This window comes from Peromyscus eremicus, chromosome 11, assembly GCF_949786415.1.
Source record: "Peromyscus eremicus chromosome 11, PerEre_H2_v1, whole genome shotgun sequence".
Lineage (NCBI taxonomy): Eukaryota > Metazoa > Chordata > Mammalia > Rodentia > Cricetidae > Peromyscus > Peromyscus eremicus.
In genome coordinates, this window is record NC_081427.1 from 63,549 (window position 1) to 81,970 (window position 18,422).

Genomic DNA, 18,422 nt, shown 5'->3' on the forward strand with positions numbered 1-18,422 from the left:
CTGGAACTTGCTTTGGAGACCAGACTGGCCTCGAACTCACAGAGATTCACCTGGCTCTGCCTCCCGAGTGCTAGGATTAAAGGCGTGCGCCACCACTGCCCGGCCTTTGTTTTATTTTTATTTTATGTGCATTGGTGTTTTGCCTGTGCGGATGTCTGTGTGAGGGTCCCATGGAACTGCAGTTACAGACAGTTGTGAGCTGCCATGTGGGTGCTGGGGATTGAACCCGGTTATCTTCTATCTTGTTACCTGGATATTGAAGTTTAATAGTAAGTCATATGGGAGGGAATTGGCAATTTTAGAGTGTTCATATATGACTTACTGGTCACTTCATAGTTTGTTGTCATTGAAAAACAAGTAAATTCATTTATTTTCTGAAAGTTATAGATAACTTTTTCTTTCTTTTCCTTTTTAGGTATGAAATATCAATGCCTCATAATTTTTCCCCTCCTTATGTAGATAGAAACACTGATCTTGAGTGTTTTTCTGGATTTAAGCTGAATACTGTCTTATTTAAAACTATTAGTAAAAATCAGATGCAGAAATACCTCAACACCTGAGTGAAAGCTAACATCAATCTTGAACCTACAAAAAGAGGTCCGTGAAAGTCTACATGATCTGCTGTCTTTTGAGTCAAATACAGGAAGAAGCACAGGGGAGGAAGAAGAAGAAATGGCTGGTTCTAAGGTAAATGTGACCCAAGACAAGGGCTGTCTTAATTTCCCCCCCAAAGTACATTGTATTTAAAACATGCAAATCTTGACCGAGTGGTGGTGGCACACGCCTTTAATCCCAGCACTCAGGAGGCAGAGGCAGGCAGATCTCTGTAAGTTCAAGGCCAGCCTTATCTACAGCATGAGTTCCAGGAAGGTTCCAAAGCTACACAGAGAAACCCTGTCTTGAAAACAAACAAACAAACAAATAAATAAATAAATAAATAAAACGTGTAAATCTTTACTTTTGTACACCTTGTAATCATTTCAAATGCTTATTTTCCCCTTCCTATGATAGCCAAAGTTATCTCTGTAAAATATATCTTTCTTGTATTCAGAATCTTCTCCCATTCTTTCACCCTTGTCCCCCAAGCCATGAATAATTCTTACCCTCAGTTACCTTGAACTGTTGTATTGAAAGTATTTTTATTGAGACAACTGTATATGGGAAAGCATTGATATACTACATTCCCACTGAGAATATATGGGCCTTAATGTACTCCTGAGGAAGTGTCAATGTTATTTTTATGATCCATTGTTGCTCCATCAGCTTGATGCACATGAGACAATAAAAGCACATTGAAGAGAAAGCTACTCATTTCCCAAACTAACTTAGAAAGGTTTGGAATAGAGTCTCTTCCCTTACAGTACCAAGGAAAAATAAATTGCACTATTAAAATTTTCAGAAACACAGCTTCAGGTTTGCAGAAGACCCATGAAAGAACATAACTATAATAATGAGTGATGATAAAGATTGCAAAGAAGAAAACAAAGCAGCTCTAAGGTTGAGATGATGGCAGTGATGTAGGCATACAACTTCAGACCTGCAGTAAACCAATGAAGGGACTTAACAACTGAAATGAGTTCTATATGTCAACATAAATAACAAAATATTAAATATTTTTTGTCTACTATTGGATTTGATATGAACCAACATAGTTCTTGTCATTGATAGAACCTCAGTTTATGTGTACATTATTCACATTCTTCTCTGTTAGGTTGAAAAATGAAATTTTACTCTTTTCTAACTGTGATTCAATTTCATGATACTTGTTTACATTTTTTAAAGGGGTCTCACTATGTAGCTCCAGATGGCCTATAACACTATTTTGCAACATAGATCAGGCCAGCTTCAAACTCATAGAGATCTGACTGTCTCTACCTCCCAAGTGCTGGGTTAAAAGTATATGCCATTATACCAGCATTTGTTTGCATTCTTAGCCACTAAAAATTACTAATATTTTTGCCTAGAATTCTACATGCCTAGGAGCCTTCTGTCAAGGCAATTATGTTCATCAGTTTCCTGACCTTAACCTACCATCACCAAACATTGGTAAATATTAATTATCATTTTAATCATACAATAAAGCCTTTATTAATATTTTTAACTGAGGTTCTTTAGTTACTACTGAAACTTATAATTTCTAAACTTTAATCATAGCAAATGGCTATGATGTAGTGTAATGCCATCATTGCCCACCTGGAATGCAGACCCATCAGCCAGAGATCTAGATACAGATTTGACTCTTTCTGTATGTTGTAATCAAAAAGAGCGTGGCAATCTTCCTACTGCTTGACTGCTAAAATGAGCCTCTGCTGGTCATGGAGGGATGCCCTCGTTATTCTGGATCTTGGATTTCACATTATTCAGGTGAAAGTGTGCTTTCACATACTGTGTTCCATCTCTAAGTCTTATTGCTTAGGGTCTTCAAAAAGATTTGCATTTTGACACATTAGGAGTGTGATAAAACTACAAACCTCCACCCATATCAGAACACCTAAATGTAAAAGCTGCTGGACCTGACAAAGCCTTTTGTCACTCTTACCAGTGTTTTAAATGATTCCTCAGCATAATGTTTAAGGATGGAATTTCTTCTAGGGCAGAACCTAGAAACTAATTCCTAGATACATAATAGTAGTATATTGAAGATGAAATTAAAATCACCTTTCAGGCCAGGCAGTGGTGGCGCAGGCCTTTAATCCCAGCACTCAGGAGGCAGAGCCAGGCAGATATCTATGAGTTCAAGGCCAGCCTCGTCTACAGAGCAAGATCCAGGATAGGAACCAAAACCACACAGAGAAACCCTGTCTCAGAAAAAAAAAAAAAATCTTTCTGCTTTGAGGTTCTATGTAAACTTTAACGATAGTTCTACATTTAGTCTATATTGGCAATAGATAGTTGTCAGTTTATATTTCTCAAAGTTCACGTTGTTATGCACTCAAACTGAGTTTCCATATATAAATTTAATATAAATTTAGTGAATCTTTTTGTGATAACTTGAGCTAACTACTTATGAAGGACACTTTACACTTTAGAGATAAAATCAGCAGCAGCTCCATGGAAAATGAGACAATGCATTCATTGAGTTCTAAATATAAACTTTTATTATAAACTGTTTCTTTGGGAACCAGAATTAGAATAGCTTCTTGGTTATCCTCCAGAACATGATGGTAAGAACTTATTGCTAAAATCACCACATACTTAAGTCATAGGACTTGGAGAAATGTAGCTGGTACCAAGCAGAAAGCTTCATCCTTACTGTTTAGCTTTCATAGTTCTTGAAGGGATTAGGTATGCTATTGAGAGAGAAAAATAATCAACAGTCTTTGTAAATGGATGTTTCCTGTCCCAACTGTCCAGTCCCAAATAACCAACTCAGAGACTGAATATGAATTATAAATGTTCAGCCAATAGCTCTGGCTTATTCTAACTATTTCTTACAACTTAAATTAACCCATTTCTATTAATGTATATATTGCCACAAGGCTCATGACTTACCTCTGTCCCATTTTGTGTGTCTGCCTTGTTCTCCATCTGGCTGGCAACTCCAGATTCCATCCACCTTTCTTCTTTCCAGAATTCTCTCTATGTCAGGCTATCCCACCCAATCTCTTCCTGCTCAGCTATTGGCCAATCAGCTTTTTTATTAACCAATGAGAGTAATACATATTCACAGTGTACAGGATGATTCCACAGCAAGTCTACCCAGCTGTGAACTCTGTGAGCTACAATAACTACTCGCCTGGAAAGATATGCCTTACTTGTGTGAGTGTTAGGGGAATAACCAACCACTTTCTGCTTGGATTTAAGATATGGGACACAAGATGGAACTCATGCCTGGTACTATAACTGTGAAAAAAAAATCCATGGTTGCCTGAGTCATAGGGGAGAACATACTACTCTTATTCTCTTAAATGGATATAAAATTCCCCCTTAAGTTCTTAGCCTTAGACTAAGAGTATAGATAGGGAATCATCAACCCTCATCTGAGAAGTTTCTTTTATAGTAGATGACAATTAATATGGTCAGTGTGCAGAAAATAAGATTCTGTGATATGCTTAGCTATAAATGCGACATCTATGTCATACCCCCTTATCCCAAAGCTCAGGAATCATTACAGAAGAGGGGAAAGATTTTTAAGAGCCAGGGGTAGTAGACATCTACAGAAAATTTTTTGCTGTGCATGACAGGGTTACTAAACACGTGAACTCACAGTGGCTATCACTGCATGTTTAAGTTCTATACAAGATCAAATCGGCCAAAATTCCAGCAGGGAAGGGGAAAGGGTAAATTAATCCACACTTCCTAGCTAAGAAGCTATTGTCAAATGATGTCTGCTGGTGGAGTAAGAGTTTTCTTCAGGGATATGTTCACAGAGAAGCTACATATACTTTAGGAAATGTTGTGTGCCCATGTCTATAAGTTAGCACAAAGTGAGCTCAGTGGGTTTGAAACAAAGCACAGGAAGACAGGAGGGGAAAGTGACAGGAGGGGAATGGGGGGAATTTTAATCAAAATGTCATGTGCATGTATGAAATTATCAAGCAATAAAAATAATTTTTAAAAAGTAGAATAGGTCATATTTGTCCATAAACCATTATTATGTGCATTATTGTTGCTCTTATTATATGTTTTTATGCTAGCTTGTATTATACTAATACCTGTAGTTAGTGTTGAGCTGGCCCAGATCTTTTGCCAAGATGGAGTCACCTAAGACACCAAGATGGATGACTCATATGGGACCCAGCCCCTTTGGGAAAATGAAGACTGAACATTCTGTAGTTCTCGGAAGTCTTCTTGATGCTTATCTCAGCAGAAGAGTTTGACCACAGCCTCCTTCCTATCCTAATGGCCAGAGCCCCCACACATATAAAATTTTGCTTATAGCAGCCCCTTTTACCTGCAATAGTTCCTTTTCCCTTAGTATTCTCCTGCCACTCTCCCACCCAACTTAAACCACCCTATAAAACTCACCTTTTTGCAAGGAAGCGCTCCCTCTTCTTGGAGACAGACTGGCAGTTCATCCCTTAAAGCTTTGCCTTTACAGGCAGATCTCTGTGACTTTGAGGCAGCCTGGTAGACAAAGCCAGTTCCAGGAAAGGCGCAAAGCTGCACAGAGAAACCCTGTCTCGGAGGGAAAAAAAAACTTTGGCCTTAGCACAGCTCTGGTGGTTTTATTCTCTCATTAAGCCTCACAGTTAGTTTAGATTTTATCAATTCTGTTATATTTATCCTTGGAACATCTTTCAAGTACTTTAGGTTTGTAAGTGAAAAGTTTACTATAAAAAATATCAGAACCAAAAATGTGTTGCTTTACAAAATGAGTTTATTAGAATATGTGATGGGTGTCAACTTTGAGTTTTATAAACAACAGTGATATTATATTGGTGAAATTATTAAGGCCACTCCACGTAGTTAAAAGGAGATTTATTTCATGGCGTAACTTACAAATTAAGGGGTAGGTAGGTTGCGGGGTCTGGGGAAGGTGTATCGCAGTCCAGCGGTGTTCTCTGGAGCTCTGCTTGGTCCACCTCCACCGTTCAGGGTCCCGGAACAGAGAGAGCACTGGCCCATCCAGATCTCGGGTCTCCAGGTGCCTCCCTTGGCCCCGCCTTGTAGGCATGACAGTTGCTGAAGTCTCAATGGGGGTTGGAACATCCAGATCAAAGCTGGAATGGCTACCCACTACAATATTTGGCTTCATAAATATACTGTGAAGTAGTAATGTAATTCATAATATTAAAGCAAAAATAGTTATCGGCAAGTTGAAAATAGAAAAATTGTAAGATGTAACTCAAAATAAATAATAAATGAAATTAAATAACCAAGAATCTATGACTCAGAAATGATAGCATATTTATGGTTGCTTTTCTTAAATATGTCTAGTGTCATTTATGTTTTCATACTTGTAAATTTTTTAAATTAGCATACACAGTATTGGGTGTCATTATGGCATTTCCTTTTTTTGATAAATTAATTTATTTCACATTTTGGCCATAGCTTCCCCTCCTTCCACTCATCCCAGTCCCCCCACCCCCCTCTATTCCCTTTCCCTAATTCACTCGCCCTCCATTCCTGTTCAGGAAAGGGCAGGTGTCCCATAAATATCAACACAACATGGCACATCAAGTTGCAGTAAGACTAAGCACTTCCCTATGTATTAAGGCTAGTCAAGGTGACCCAATATGAGGAGTAGGGGCCTAAAAGCAAGTAAAAGAGTTGGAGATAGCCACTGTTCTACTGTTAGGAGTTCCACAAGAGGAACAAGTTACACAACTGTAACATATATGCAGAGTGCCTAGTTCAGTCCCATGCAGGCTCCTTGGTTGTTGATTTGGTCTCTGTGAGCTATGAGCCCAGGTTAGTTGATTCTGTGAGTTTTCTTGTTTCTTGTTTCCATCAATTGCTAGATGAAGCCTCCCTGATGACAGTTGGGCCAGGGTCCAATGTGGTCACAGGAGATGGCCAGTTCAGGCTATATATCCACTATTGCTAAGAGTCTTAGCTAAGGTCATCCTTGTAGATTCTTGGGAGATTCCCTTTAACCAGGTTTTTACCTGACCCTGAAATGTGCCCCCCTTTCCAGTAGTCTCTTTAAGTAGTCTCCTCCTCCATTCCTCTCCCTAACTTGATCACTCATGTTTCCACCTACCTTCAGTCCACTCACAAAACTCTATTTTCTCTTCCCAAGGAGATCCAGGCATTCCCCCCAATGAACCCTCCTTGTTACCTTGTCTCCCTGTGGATTGTAGCATGTTATCCTTTATCTTACAGCTAATATCTACTTATGAGTGAGTACATACCATGTTTGTCTTTGTCTGGGTTACCTCACTCAGGATGATTTTTTTTCTAGTTCCATCCATTTGCCTTCAAATTTCCTGATGTAATTGTTTTAACAGCTGAGTAATACTCCACTGTGTAAATGTACTACATTTTCTTTATCCATTCCTTGGTTGAGGGACATCTAGGTTGTTTCCAGGTTCTGACTATTACAAATAAAGTTGCTATGAATGTAGTTGAGCAAGTGTCATTACGGTATGATTGAGCATCCTTTGGGCATATGCCCAAGAGTGGTATAGCTGGGTTGTAGCTGAAGTTTTTCTGTGTCCCACCCAGACAGAAAAGGAGAGGTGATGTGGGATGTTCTGTATGCTGTGAATATGTGTTTCTCTGATTGGTTGACAAATAAAATGCTGATTGGCCAGTAGCCAGGCAGGAAGTATAGGCAGGATAAGCAGACAAGGAGAATTCTGGGAAGAGAAAGGCTGAGTGAGGAGACACCAGCCTGCCTTCCAGGGAGCAGCATGTAATGGCACACAGATAAAGCCATGGAGCACGTGGTGACATACAGATTAACAGAAATGGGCTGAATTTAAAAGTAAGAGCTAGTCAGTGGTAGGCCTGAGCTAATGGCTGAGCAGTTTTAATTAATATCAGCCTCTGTGTGTTTACTTGGGTCTGAGCAGCTTTGGACTGGGTGGGACACAGGAAAACTTTCAGCTACACTGGGTCTTGTGGTAAATTGATTCCCAGTTTTCTGAGAAACCACCACACTGATTTCCAAAGTAGCTGGTGGTACAAATTTGCACTCCCACCAGCAATAGAGGAGAGTTCCCCTTGCTCCATATCTTTTCTAGCATGAGCTGTCACTTGTGTTTTATATCTTAGCCATTTTGACAGGTGTAAGATGGAGAGTAAGATCACAGAGTCATTTTGATTTGCAGTTCCCTGATGGATAAGTATATTGAACATCTTAAGTGTTTCTTAGCCATTTGAGATTCTTCTGTCAAGAATTCTGTTTAGGGGGCTGGAGAGATGGCTCAGAGGTTAAGAGCACTGCTTGTTCTTCCAAAGGTCCTGAGTTCAATTCCCAGCAACCACATGGTGGCTCACAACCATCTGTAATGAGATCTGGTGCCCTCTTCTGGCTTGCAGGGATATGTGCAGACAGAACACTGTAGACATAATAAATAAATAAATCTTAAAAAAAATCTTTAAAAAAAAAAAGAATTCTGTTTAGATCTGTACTCCATTTTTAATTGGATTATTAGTTTGTTGATTCCCCTTTCTTCTTCTCTTCCTTGTGCCCTTACATGCATCCACCTCATATCATCCTATCTCCTTTTATGACATATTTCTTTTTATTAACATTTATTTATTTACTTATTTATTTATTTATTTATTTAGTGTGTGTGTGTGTGTGTGTGTGTGTGTGTGTGTATGAGAGAGAGAGAATAGAAAGAAAGAATATAGTACATGTAGAGGTCTAAGGGCAACTTGCAGGAGTCTTTTCTCTCCTTCCATCATGCATGTATTAGGGATGGAACTCAAGCTGTTCTTTACCTAGTGAGTAATCTCTCTAGCCCTTATTATCATATTCTTTATTTTCAAAGACATTAAAAATTTTTTCCTAATATTTAGCTCTTTTTATACATGCTATATCAGATATAATATTTATTGAGCAGTTTTCTTTGGCTGACTTTGTAATAGGTTTTCTTTAATCTTTTTTTGCTATGAAACTATTTTAAACATTATTTTGGCACAAATGCTTGATTTTTGGCTCTTTTTTAAATATTCCTTTTTCTATACTTTTGAGGTCATATAAACTTAGTTGAAATGTTATTTTTATAATTGTCTAAATTTTTAGCAAAATAATGTCAGAAAAGAAAAAAATAACCAAGAGGTTGTGATATATATATAATGGAATACTATTCACATATGAAGCAGAATGAAATCCTATCATTTGTAACAAACTGGGTAAATCTGGAAATAATTCAGGCAGAGAAAGATAAATGCCACTTGATCTCAATCAAAATTTGATCTCAGAGATTGAAGGTTAATGATGTTTCCCAGAGGCCAGTGACATCAGGGAATGAGAACTGGTGCTATTATACTTTTAGGAGGAAGCAAGACAAGAGTACTATCATACAGAATGGTGACCACAGGTACCAGTTACATACTATACCTTTCAAAAAGATAGAAGATATGGTTTTAGACTTTTGATCATAAAAAAGATAAATGTTTCAGGAGATAAATGACATATAGTGTATTTTAATATTCTAAAGGTATTGTTGCTGTACTTTCTATGTTTTTAATATCTAACTTATTTAAATTCTTGAAATTCGATTTTATCCATGGCTATTCAGATTAGCCACTGATGTCGATACTGAGATCTGTACATATTCAGAAACTCAGAACTTAGTCCAGAGTTGTTGCATCTGAATATGCATTTTAATTACATTTCCTATTCATAATTGTATATATTTTTAAAAATTTATAGTGTTTTAACTTACCATTAATGTTCTCCCATATGAAAGCTACACAATTTATATAGTATAATACAAATTTAGCACACACTATATATAGTGTGGATTCTTTCAGTTTACATTATATTTCACTAAAAATGTGAGTTTTGATGGATCTTACATCATTTTTCATTAAATACGTAAGACAACATTCCTACATATCAAAGAATTTTATTGATTAATATTACTTAGATCCAAACCACTTCCAGCTCACCTTCCATCTTTGGTAAAATTAGGAACTCAGCAAATATATAACTTTATTGATTGACAATTACTTACCTTATGCAATTAATTTATTTCTTTATTGGGGCAGTTGTCATTCAGAGATGTAGCCATTGATTTCTCTCCAGAGGAGTATGAATGCCTGGACCCTGCACAGTGGGATTTGTATAGTGATGTGATGTTAGAGAATTACAGCAACCTTTTCTCTCTGGGTGAGTATCACTCCCCTACTGATTTCTTAATTTATTGTCAATATTTCAATGTCTTTCTTTGTAGAATATCTCATGGGAGCTTATGCTTTATATCAATGAATTTCATATTTCTGCTTTTAAGGAAAAAATAGAAGGGTGGCTAAGAATAAATTAGATAAGTTTATTATATTCCTTCTATTTTTAACCTTTTTTGTTTTTAAATTATGAATCCTTCACTCTAGTGGTAATTTTAGAAATTAAGTTGCATGAGACATACCACATAATCTTAAAACAGTACACCCTTTAATGTTAAATTTTCTGTATTTGTAAATAAAGCTCAAGATATTGAAATTGTAAAATCTTCCTTTATATTCTAATATACTTATCAGGAAAGATTTAGAGAAATGGTTTTTTTTTCCTACAAGCTTTCATTTATGTCATCTTTCCTTATAAACAAATACTAGGATAGAAATGCTGATTTTCCAGAGACCAACACAAAGCATCATTTTTCTACAAAACAGGTCTTGCTTTCTCTAAGCCATATCTGATCACATTTCTGGAACAAAGAAAACAGCCTTGGAATGTGAAACAACAAGCAACAGTAGCTCTGTACCCAGGTATGTAGGAATGTATGAGTGAGAGGATGCAGATGAGAGATTCAAAACTCCAACAGAATGCCAGGCTTTTAAAATGTGGATTGAGAAGCTGTTTCATGGAAATAATTTTAGGAGTCTCCATTTATTTCTCTTAACTATCAAACAAGGACATTCATGTGGATCTCTATCATACTTTGAAGTCCTCTGAGTCATGTCCTTCCCCTCCAGGGATCTCTACCCACATTCATAGTGACTAACAAAGTAATTACTTTTGCCTATGAAAAGCTACATCCTGATAGATGTTTCATTGCTGTGTAGAATTCAGACAGTTCACAGATACTTCTAAAAACCACTGAGTCAAACCTTTATAATATAGTAGCCACAACTGGGTTTTGCTATGGGATGTCTTTCTGTATGCTGTGAATACGTGTTGCTCTCATTGGTTGATAAATAAAGCTGCTTTGGCCTATGGCAAGGTGGGAAATCCAAGCAGAGATACAGGAGAAGAAGGGCAGAGTTAAGGGAAATGCCAGCCAGCCACCAAAGAAGCCAGATGCCATTAGATCAGTAATGCCGCAGCCACATGGCAATACGTAGATGAATAGAAATGGGTTAATTTAAATGTAAGAGGTAACTAGTAATAAGCTTGAGCTATCAACCAAGCATTTCCAAGTAATATTAAGCCTCTGGGTGATTATTTTAAAAGTAGCTGTGAGAGTGGGTGGGACAGAAAATCTTCCACTTACAGAGTTTCTCTAATTTTATCTATATGCTCATTGATCAAAATTGTCAGCTCCGAGCTCTCTTTGAATGTATGATTTTCTTTTCAATCTCTCTACACCAATGATTTAAAATGGATGTGTTTTTTTAGTCCCAGCCAAAAAGGATACCTAATTGGATGAATTTTTAAATAATTTTTTTTTTTATTCTTTCAGGATTTTATTGGTTCAAGATTCTCCTTGTCTTATTTGGAAATCCATTTTCTGTGGGTTTTTTTTTTTTGGTCTAGTTTTTCACAAATAAGTTGATAATATGTTTAGGCATATTCTGATTGGATTAGAGTTAAAAAATGTAAGACAATGAAAAAGTCTGTTAACTGTATCTATATTTCCAATATAACTTAATTTTTATTTACCTGTTCCCATGTTTTCATACTATACACAATAGTTGCTTACTCCTGCCTGATTTGTAGAAATTATGCTGTATTTATCATCTGTTTATGAATAGACATGTTGCCCTTACTGAAATTTCTGTGATTTACAGATAAATTATATAATTATAAATTAATACATTTAAATTTATTTCAATTGCATAAAACTATCTTGAATATTTGAGTATGCTATTCAATAACATTGTTTATTCAAATTGTTTTGCAGTATATTTTTAGAAAATGTTTTTGCTTTTGAAAATAACTCTATACTTATGAAAGAAACTGTATATTTTTGTCTCCATACAATTTATTACATTCAGCATTCTACTTTCAGTTTTACAAGTTTTATTACTATAGAATCTTCAAGTAATTCAGATCATATGTCTTTATATAATAGGTTTTATTTCATTTTTCATAGCACCTTTAAGATTCATCCTCATGGTAGATAGTACATGATTACCTTTTAAAGGCGGAATAGTATTCCATTGTTTGTATATTCCATATTGTCTTCATCTTTTTGGTACAATGGAAATTTAGGTTGTTTCCACCTGTGGTGTTTTCTGAGTAATGCTGCAATGATTTGGGGTATAGAAATATATTTTATATTCTATATTTTATGATTCATTGGAGGGTAAATTTCATATAAAATGTAACTGAATAAAAATATCCAATGTTAACAATAAGCATTATAAATATAAAGATTATTGTTCTTATTGATACCTTGTATTTATTCAATAGAAACAAAACCTTATAAATGTAAAGAATGTGACAAGGCCTTTGTTCGGAATTCACTCCTTATTCAACACCAGAGAATTCATACTGGAGAGAAACCCTACAAATGTGAACAGTGTGGCAAAGCTTTTAGCTGTTCTTCAAGCCTCACCCCACATCAAAGAATTCATACTGGAGAGAAACCCTACAAATGTGAACAATGTGGTCAAGCATTTAACTGTTCTTCACACCTGTATAAGCATCAAAGAATTCATACTGGTGAGAAACCCTATAAATGCACAGAATGTGGTAAAGCTTTTAACTGGTCTTCAAGCCTTACCCAACATCAAAGAATTCATACTGGAGAGAAACCCTACAAATGTAAAGAATGTGACTTGGCCTTTAATTGTTCTTCACACCTGTATAGGCATCAGAGAATTCATACAGGTGAAAAACTTTACAAATGCAAGGAATGTGGTAAGGCCTTTAACTGTTCTTCATACCTTAATTATCATCAGATACTTCATACTGGAGATAAACCCTATAAATGTAAAGAATGTGGCAAAGCCTTTACCATGGTCTCTTATCTCACTCGACATCAGAGAATTCATACTGGAGAAAAACCCTATAAATGTAAAGAATGTGACAAAGCATTTAATAATTGTTCAGCCCTAATTCAACACCAAAGAATTCATACTGGAGAGAAACCCTACAAATGTGAAGAATGTGGCAAAGCCTTTAATAATAGTTCAAGCCTTACTCATCACCAAAGAATTCACACTGGAGAGAAACCCTACAAATGTAAAGAATGTGGCAAAGCCTTTAACTCATCTTCACACCTAAATTATCATCAAAGAATTCATACTGGAGAGAAACCCTATAGATGTGAAGAATGTAGCAAAGCCTTTAATAATTTTTCAGCCCTTATTCAACACCAAAGAATCCATACTGGAGAGAAACCCTACAAGTGTGAAAAATGTGGCAAAGCCTTTAATAATTGTTCAGCTCTTAGTCAACACCAAAGAATTCATACTGGAGAGAAACCCTACAAATGCAAAGAATGTGGCCAGGGCTTTAACTGTTCTTCGAATCTTAAACAACACCAAAGAATTCATACTAGAGAAAAACTCTACAAATATGAAGATTATGGCAAAGCTTTTAATAATTGCAAAGCTCTTACTCAATACCAAAGAATCCATACATACTAGAGAAAAACACTGTAAATGCAAAGAGGGTGGCAAAGTATTTAACAATTGTTTTACACTTATGTAATACCAAAATTTTATGCATAATAGAAACACTGCAAGTTAAAATCAAGTGGAAAATCCTTTATTCTTCATGCCATAATCAACATCAGAGATTTTTGTATTGATGAGAAACCTTGCACATATAAATAATGTTGCACAGCCTTTAGCTGAAGCTTGATCTTCATTAACCATCAATGAATTCATACTAGGTAGAAACGTTATATGTGTAATGACTGGAAGGAATTTAGTCTAATATTTACAGCTCAGAAAAGCAAAGTATACTACAAAATATGTAACTAATAAGAATATAGCCAAGCCTTTGCTGACACCTCAAATCTTACTGAATATAAGGAAATTACTATAACATAAATCCAATGAATATATGGAATGTCACAAAAATTCGAAGGAAGCCAGGCATGGTGGCACACACCTCTAATCCCAGCACTCAGGAAACAGGGGCAGCTAGATTTCTATGAGTTTTAGGCCAGCCTGGTCTGCAAAGCAAGTTCCAGGACAGCTAGGGCTGTTACACAGAGAAACCCTGTCCAGAAAAGAAAAAGAAAAAACTTGGAATGCTTATAATTTAATTTATAGGGCTCCATTATTTCATATAATGAAAGAAATATCACAGACATCAGAGTCTTCAAATTACTTACCTCTGTAAGAATATCAATTTGTTATAAAACCAAATTTACTATGTAGCCTCACTTTTTAAAACTGAATGAAGCATAGCTCTCAAATGATTGTGTCAAAAGAACAAAACTGGTTCTTGAGAGTTACTTTTTTCCAGAGACCATATGTTAGATTTGGAAACATAGATTGTGAAGTTTAATTGTCTTAATAAAGGTGTTTCTTAATGTATTGTCACTGTTGTATATTGAATGACATATTATTCTATCTTAAATTAGAATATTCCACTTTATTCAGGGATACAGATAGCAGATTTTAATTCTGTATTGCTAGCAATTACTAGAATGACATATCATTCTTTGACCAGTGTTAAAAATATCCATCAAGTAATTGGGAAGTTATTGTTCTATATGGCATATTTTTTTCAATTTTTTTTGTAATTACTTGGAAATTTTTGTACTTCTCTTTCCTATTCTTGCTCCTCCACCCATTCCTCTGAGATAGTACCCTCTCTACCTACCCAACTTCATGTTCTTAAAAAAAAAAACTAAGAAATTGTTAAAATAAAAATCACTTTTCCTAAAGAACTTTTGTAGATGAATTTCTAAACAGTCTCATTAAATAAAAAACATGGGGTTGGGGATTTAGCTCAGCGGTAGAGTGCTTGCCTAGCAAGCGCAAGGCCCTGGGTTCGGTTCTCAGCCCTGAAAAAAAAAACCACAGAGTAGGAAATTGGGGTTAAAGCCTGAAAGAGATCAGAGGAATAGGAACAGCCACAGCTAACCTCACCTCACCAACTCTGCAGCTTCCAAAAGCAAGATATTTCCTATCTACCCACACCTATATTCCTTTGCTGTTTTTCCATCTGATTTGCTCTCTGTCCAACTACATCACTTCCTCTTCTTGCCCAGCTCTGTCACTTCCTGTCTGTCTGTACACACCTCCATGATTAACTAGTGTTGGAATTAAAGGCATGTGCCATCACACCTGGCTCTGTTCCCAGTGTGGCCTTGAAAACACATAGATCCAGACAGATCCCTGCCTCCCAAATGATAGGATTAAAGGCATGTGCTAATATTGTATGACTTTTGTGTTTACTTATAATGACTGACTTTTTCCTCTGATCTCCAGGCAAGCTTTATTTTTAGAGCACAAATAAAATATCACCACAGCCTTTAGAAGTAAAAAAAACAAAACAAAAAACAAACAAAAAAAAAACCTCCATCTAGATTAACATAGCCACTCAAACAAGCACTTTCCCAGACCCAAGGTCTTCTGAAGTGGTGGAAATTCACTTTGGATTTTACACTTTCACTATAAATTACATTATTTTTATACATTTATCCATTACACACACACACACACACACACACACACACACACACACACACACACCTTGTCTGTCACTGTGTCTCCTTGTGTGTACCTAACAAAGGCTTCCTCTTTATTGAATAGCACAAATGGTGTCACATGAGGAAGGAATGAAGGATCCTTTATAGAAATCTTTAACATAGTTGATTCCAATTGACCTCAACTGACCCAGCTAACAAACAAATGCTATCAAGCAATATCCATATGCTGTTTCCAACACTTTTGGTGGATATTTGTTTTATGATTTTGCTCTCAACCTATTTGCTGTTTTCAGCAAATTATTATCACAGTGCACATACAAACATATGCATTGCTCTCTGGATCAAAGGAATGGGAGAGTATTTTAAGATTACAGTTATGCATTGCCTTAGATTGTAAAAGTTTTTTACATGGGAAATCCAAGGCAAGAAAGGTTGATTGTTACATTGTCCTCTTAAAGGCAGGTCAAAACAAAACAAAAACAGGCTGAGTGAGATATCAATCTTAAGTCTTTAGGGTCCTCAAAGTATATTATTAACTTTGGTAGTGGTCTAGCAAAAGTGCCAGTCTCTTATAATGTAAAAGATATTTTAATAATAATACATCACCCCATGTGTGATGTACATGTCAGATTTTCTTTATCATTTTTTCCAAGCACCAATCAATAAAGAGGGTGTCTTTACTCTAGTGTACATTTTTAAAGCTGTATAAAAAAATTAGGGGGATGGAGAGAGGACTCTTAAGTGGTTAGGAATACTTACTGCTTTTGCAGAGGACCAAGGTTCTATTCCCAGCACCCATATCACATGGCTCACAACTATTTGTAACTCCAGTTCCAAGAGATCTGATCCGCCCACTTATGACCTACATGGGCACCAGGAATGCACATGGTGCACATACATATATGAAAAAAAATGCACTGAACACACAGAAGTAAATCTAAAAAATTGTTCTCAATTAAGTGGCTGCAATTATATGGATTTACTTCTAGATCGTATATTCTATTCCGCTGGCATACACATCTGTTTTTGTGCTGGTACCATGTTTTTAGTGCTATAAGTACGTAATATAATTTAAGATTATGTATTATGATACTACCAACATTGTTTTTTCTACAAAGGATTGCATTAGCCTTTCAAAGACTGTTTGTGAATTTTAGGATTCTTTTTTCTAGGTTTATAGAAAATGTCATCTGAATTTTGGTGGGGATTGCATAGATCTGTAGATCATTTGGGGGCAATACAGCCATTTTCACAATTAATTCATGACTTTTTTTTTTTTTCGTTACTTGACACAAGACTAGAGAAGAGGGAACATCAATTGAGAAAATGCCCTCAACAGATTGGTCTGTAGGCAAGCCTGTGGAGCATTTTCTTGATTATTGATTGAGGTTGTAGGGCACAGCCCACTGTTGACTTTGCCACCCCTTGGCAGGTAGTCCTGAGGTGCATAAAAAAGCAGACTGATCAAGTCCTGGGAAGCAAGCCAGTAAGCCACATTCTTCCGTGATCTCTGCTTCAGTTTCTACCTCCAGCCTCCTGTTTTGAGTTCTGCCTTGACTTCTCCTGATACACTGTGACCTATGAGGTAAAATAAATCCCTTCCCCTCCAACTTGCTCTTGATTGTGGTGTTTTCTCACAGTAATAGAAATCTAAGACAATATTAATCTGACTCCTAATAACGTCACTACACCCATAGATTAATATCTCAATCCTCATTAGAGAAACTTTTTATACAGTAGATGTCAATTAATACAAAGTCCCCCCTGTACTCTGGTCATGTACAGAGAATAAGAGACTGCAGAATGCTCAGTCTAAATTTGGACAGCTATATCACACCTCTTCCCAAGGCACAGAAGCATTGTGGATTAGGTGCCAGAAAGATTATGAAAATTAGAGACTGGGTGAATCTAATGAAACTTTTCCAGACACAGTAGGTAAGCCATTCATACTCAGTTCACAGTGGTTCTAACAGCATACACAAGACGTATATGGACTCAAGCCAACATAAAAAAGGGAGATAAGCTTGAAGTCCCAACCCTACCTAAGGAGCTATTTTGGGGAATAAGGTATTGTGAGCTATTGGACAGTGTGTGGATCTGGTTGCAAATGTTTAGATGAGCGGAGGGAACTGTTCCCACACAAAGTCCTTCACCCAATACTTGGTGGAGTATAAGGCATGCTCTGGGGTTCCAGTGACAAGAAATTGAATCAGTACTACTTGTAAAAGAGAACAATGTTGCTATGCCTTCATAATATGGTGGGCCTGTATCATAACAAAGCCAGCAAGAGGTGGTTATATTAGGTATAAAGGAGTTTAAAACTCTGTAGGCTCTCTCTACCAAAGTTACCAGAGAGTAAGTGTTAGGAGCTTCTGTAGAGATTCTTTCCAGGTGAGAGATTTTGGGGGTTTCTGTGGTATAGTGGTGTAGATGAAGATCTTGTTAAATAAGAAACACAGAGCCAATGCAGAGATGAAAGCCCAAGAGGTCAGAGCTAAAAACCTTACCCTTCACTGCTGCTGTTGTCCTCTTCAGCCAGAGACCTACTTCCTGTCTGTCTTTTTTATAGACTTTCTATTCTGCCTTCTCATTGGTTGTAAACCCAACCACATGACCTCCTTGTCACTGCCTGTCTGTACAGACCTCCAGGTCTTCTATGGTTGGTATTGAGATTAAAGGCGTGCGTTTCCATGCTGGCTGTATGCTTGAACACACAGAGATCCGCCTAGCTCTGCCTCCCAAGAGCTGGGATTAAAGGCATGCACCACCACTGCCCAGTTTCTGCTATGGCTTGCTATTAGCTCTGACCCCCAGGCAACTTTATTTATTAACATACAAATAAAATCACATTTCAGTACAATTAAAATATCACCAGATAGTGTTGAGTGTCTCTGCCTGTTATGTGGGAGACAATGGTAGAATTCTCATCTACTGTGATTAATGATGCGGTAGTAGTGCTTGGAGGGTGGGAGGTTGTTTGCGGGGGTAGGGGTGGGGGTGGGGGACAAGGATGGTGTTAGGTCC

General features: G+C 36.7%; 1 protein-coding gene across 1 annotated transcript; it reads left to right on the top strand.

Moving 5' to 3' along the window:
• Positions 1-419: 419 nt before the first annotated feature.
• LOC131921872 (zinc finger protein 420-like) lies at positions 420-14,957 on the top strand. Its single transcript, XM_059276632.1, has 4 exons — positions 420-687; positions 9,613-9,733; positions 10,234-10,329; positions 12,197-14,957. Exons 1-4 carry the CDS (start codon positions 673-675, stop codon positions 13,375-13,377), a joined length of 1,413 nt encoding a protein of 470 aa, XP_059132615.1. The 5' UTR covers positions 420-672; the 3' UTR covers positions 13,378-14,957.
• Positions 14,958-18,422: the final 3,465 nt, after the last annotated feature.

Excerpts from the sequence above, each read along its gene's own strand:
- LOC131921872 (XM_059276632.1), top strand. Across the intron at positions 9,734-10,233 it reads CAGCAACCTTTTCTCTCTGG|GTCTTGCTTTCTCTAAGCCA; the intron begins GTGAGTATCACT and ends TCTACAAAACAG. Across the intron at positions 10,330-12,196 it reads AACAGTAGCTCTGTACCCAG|AAACAAAACCTTATAAATGT; the intron begins GTATGTAGGAAT and ends TTTATTCAATAG.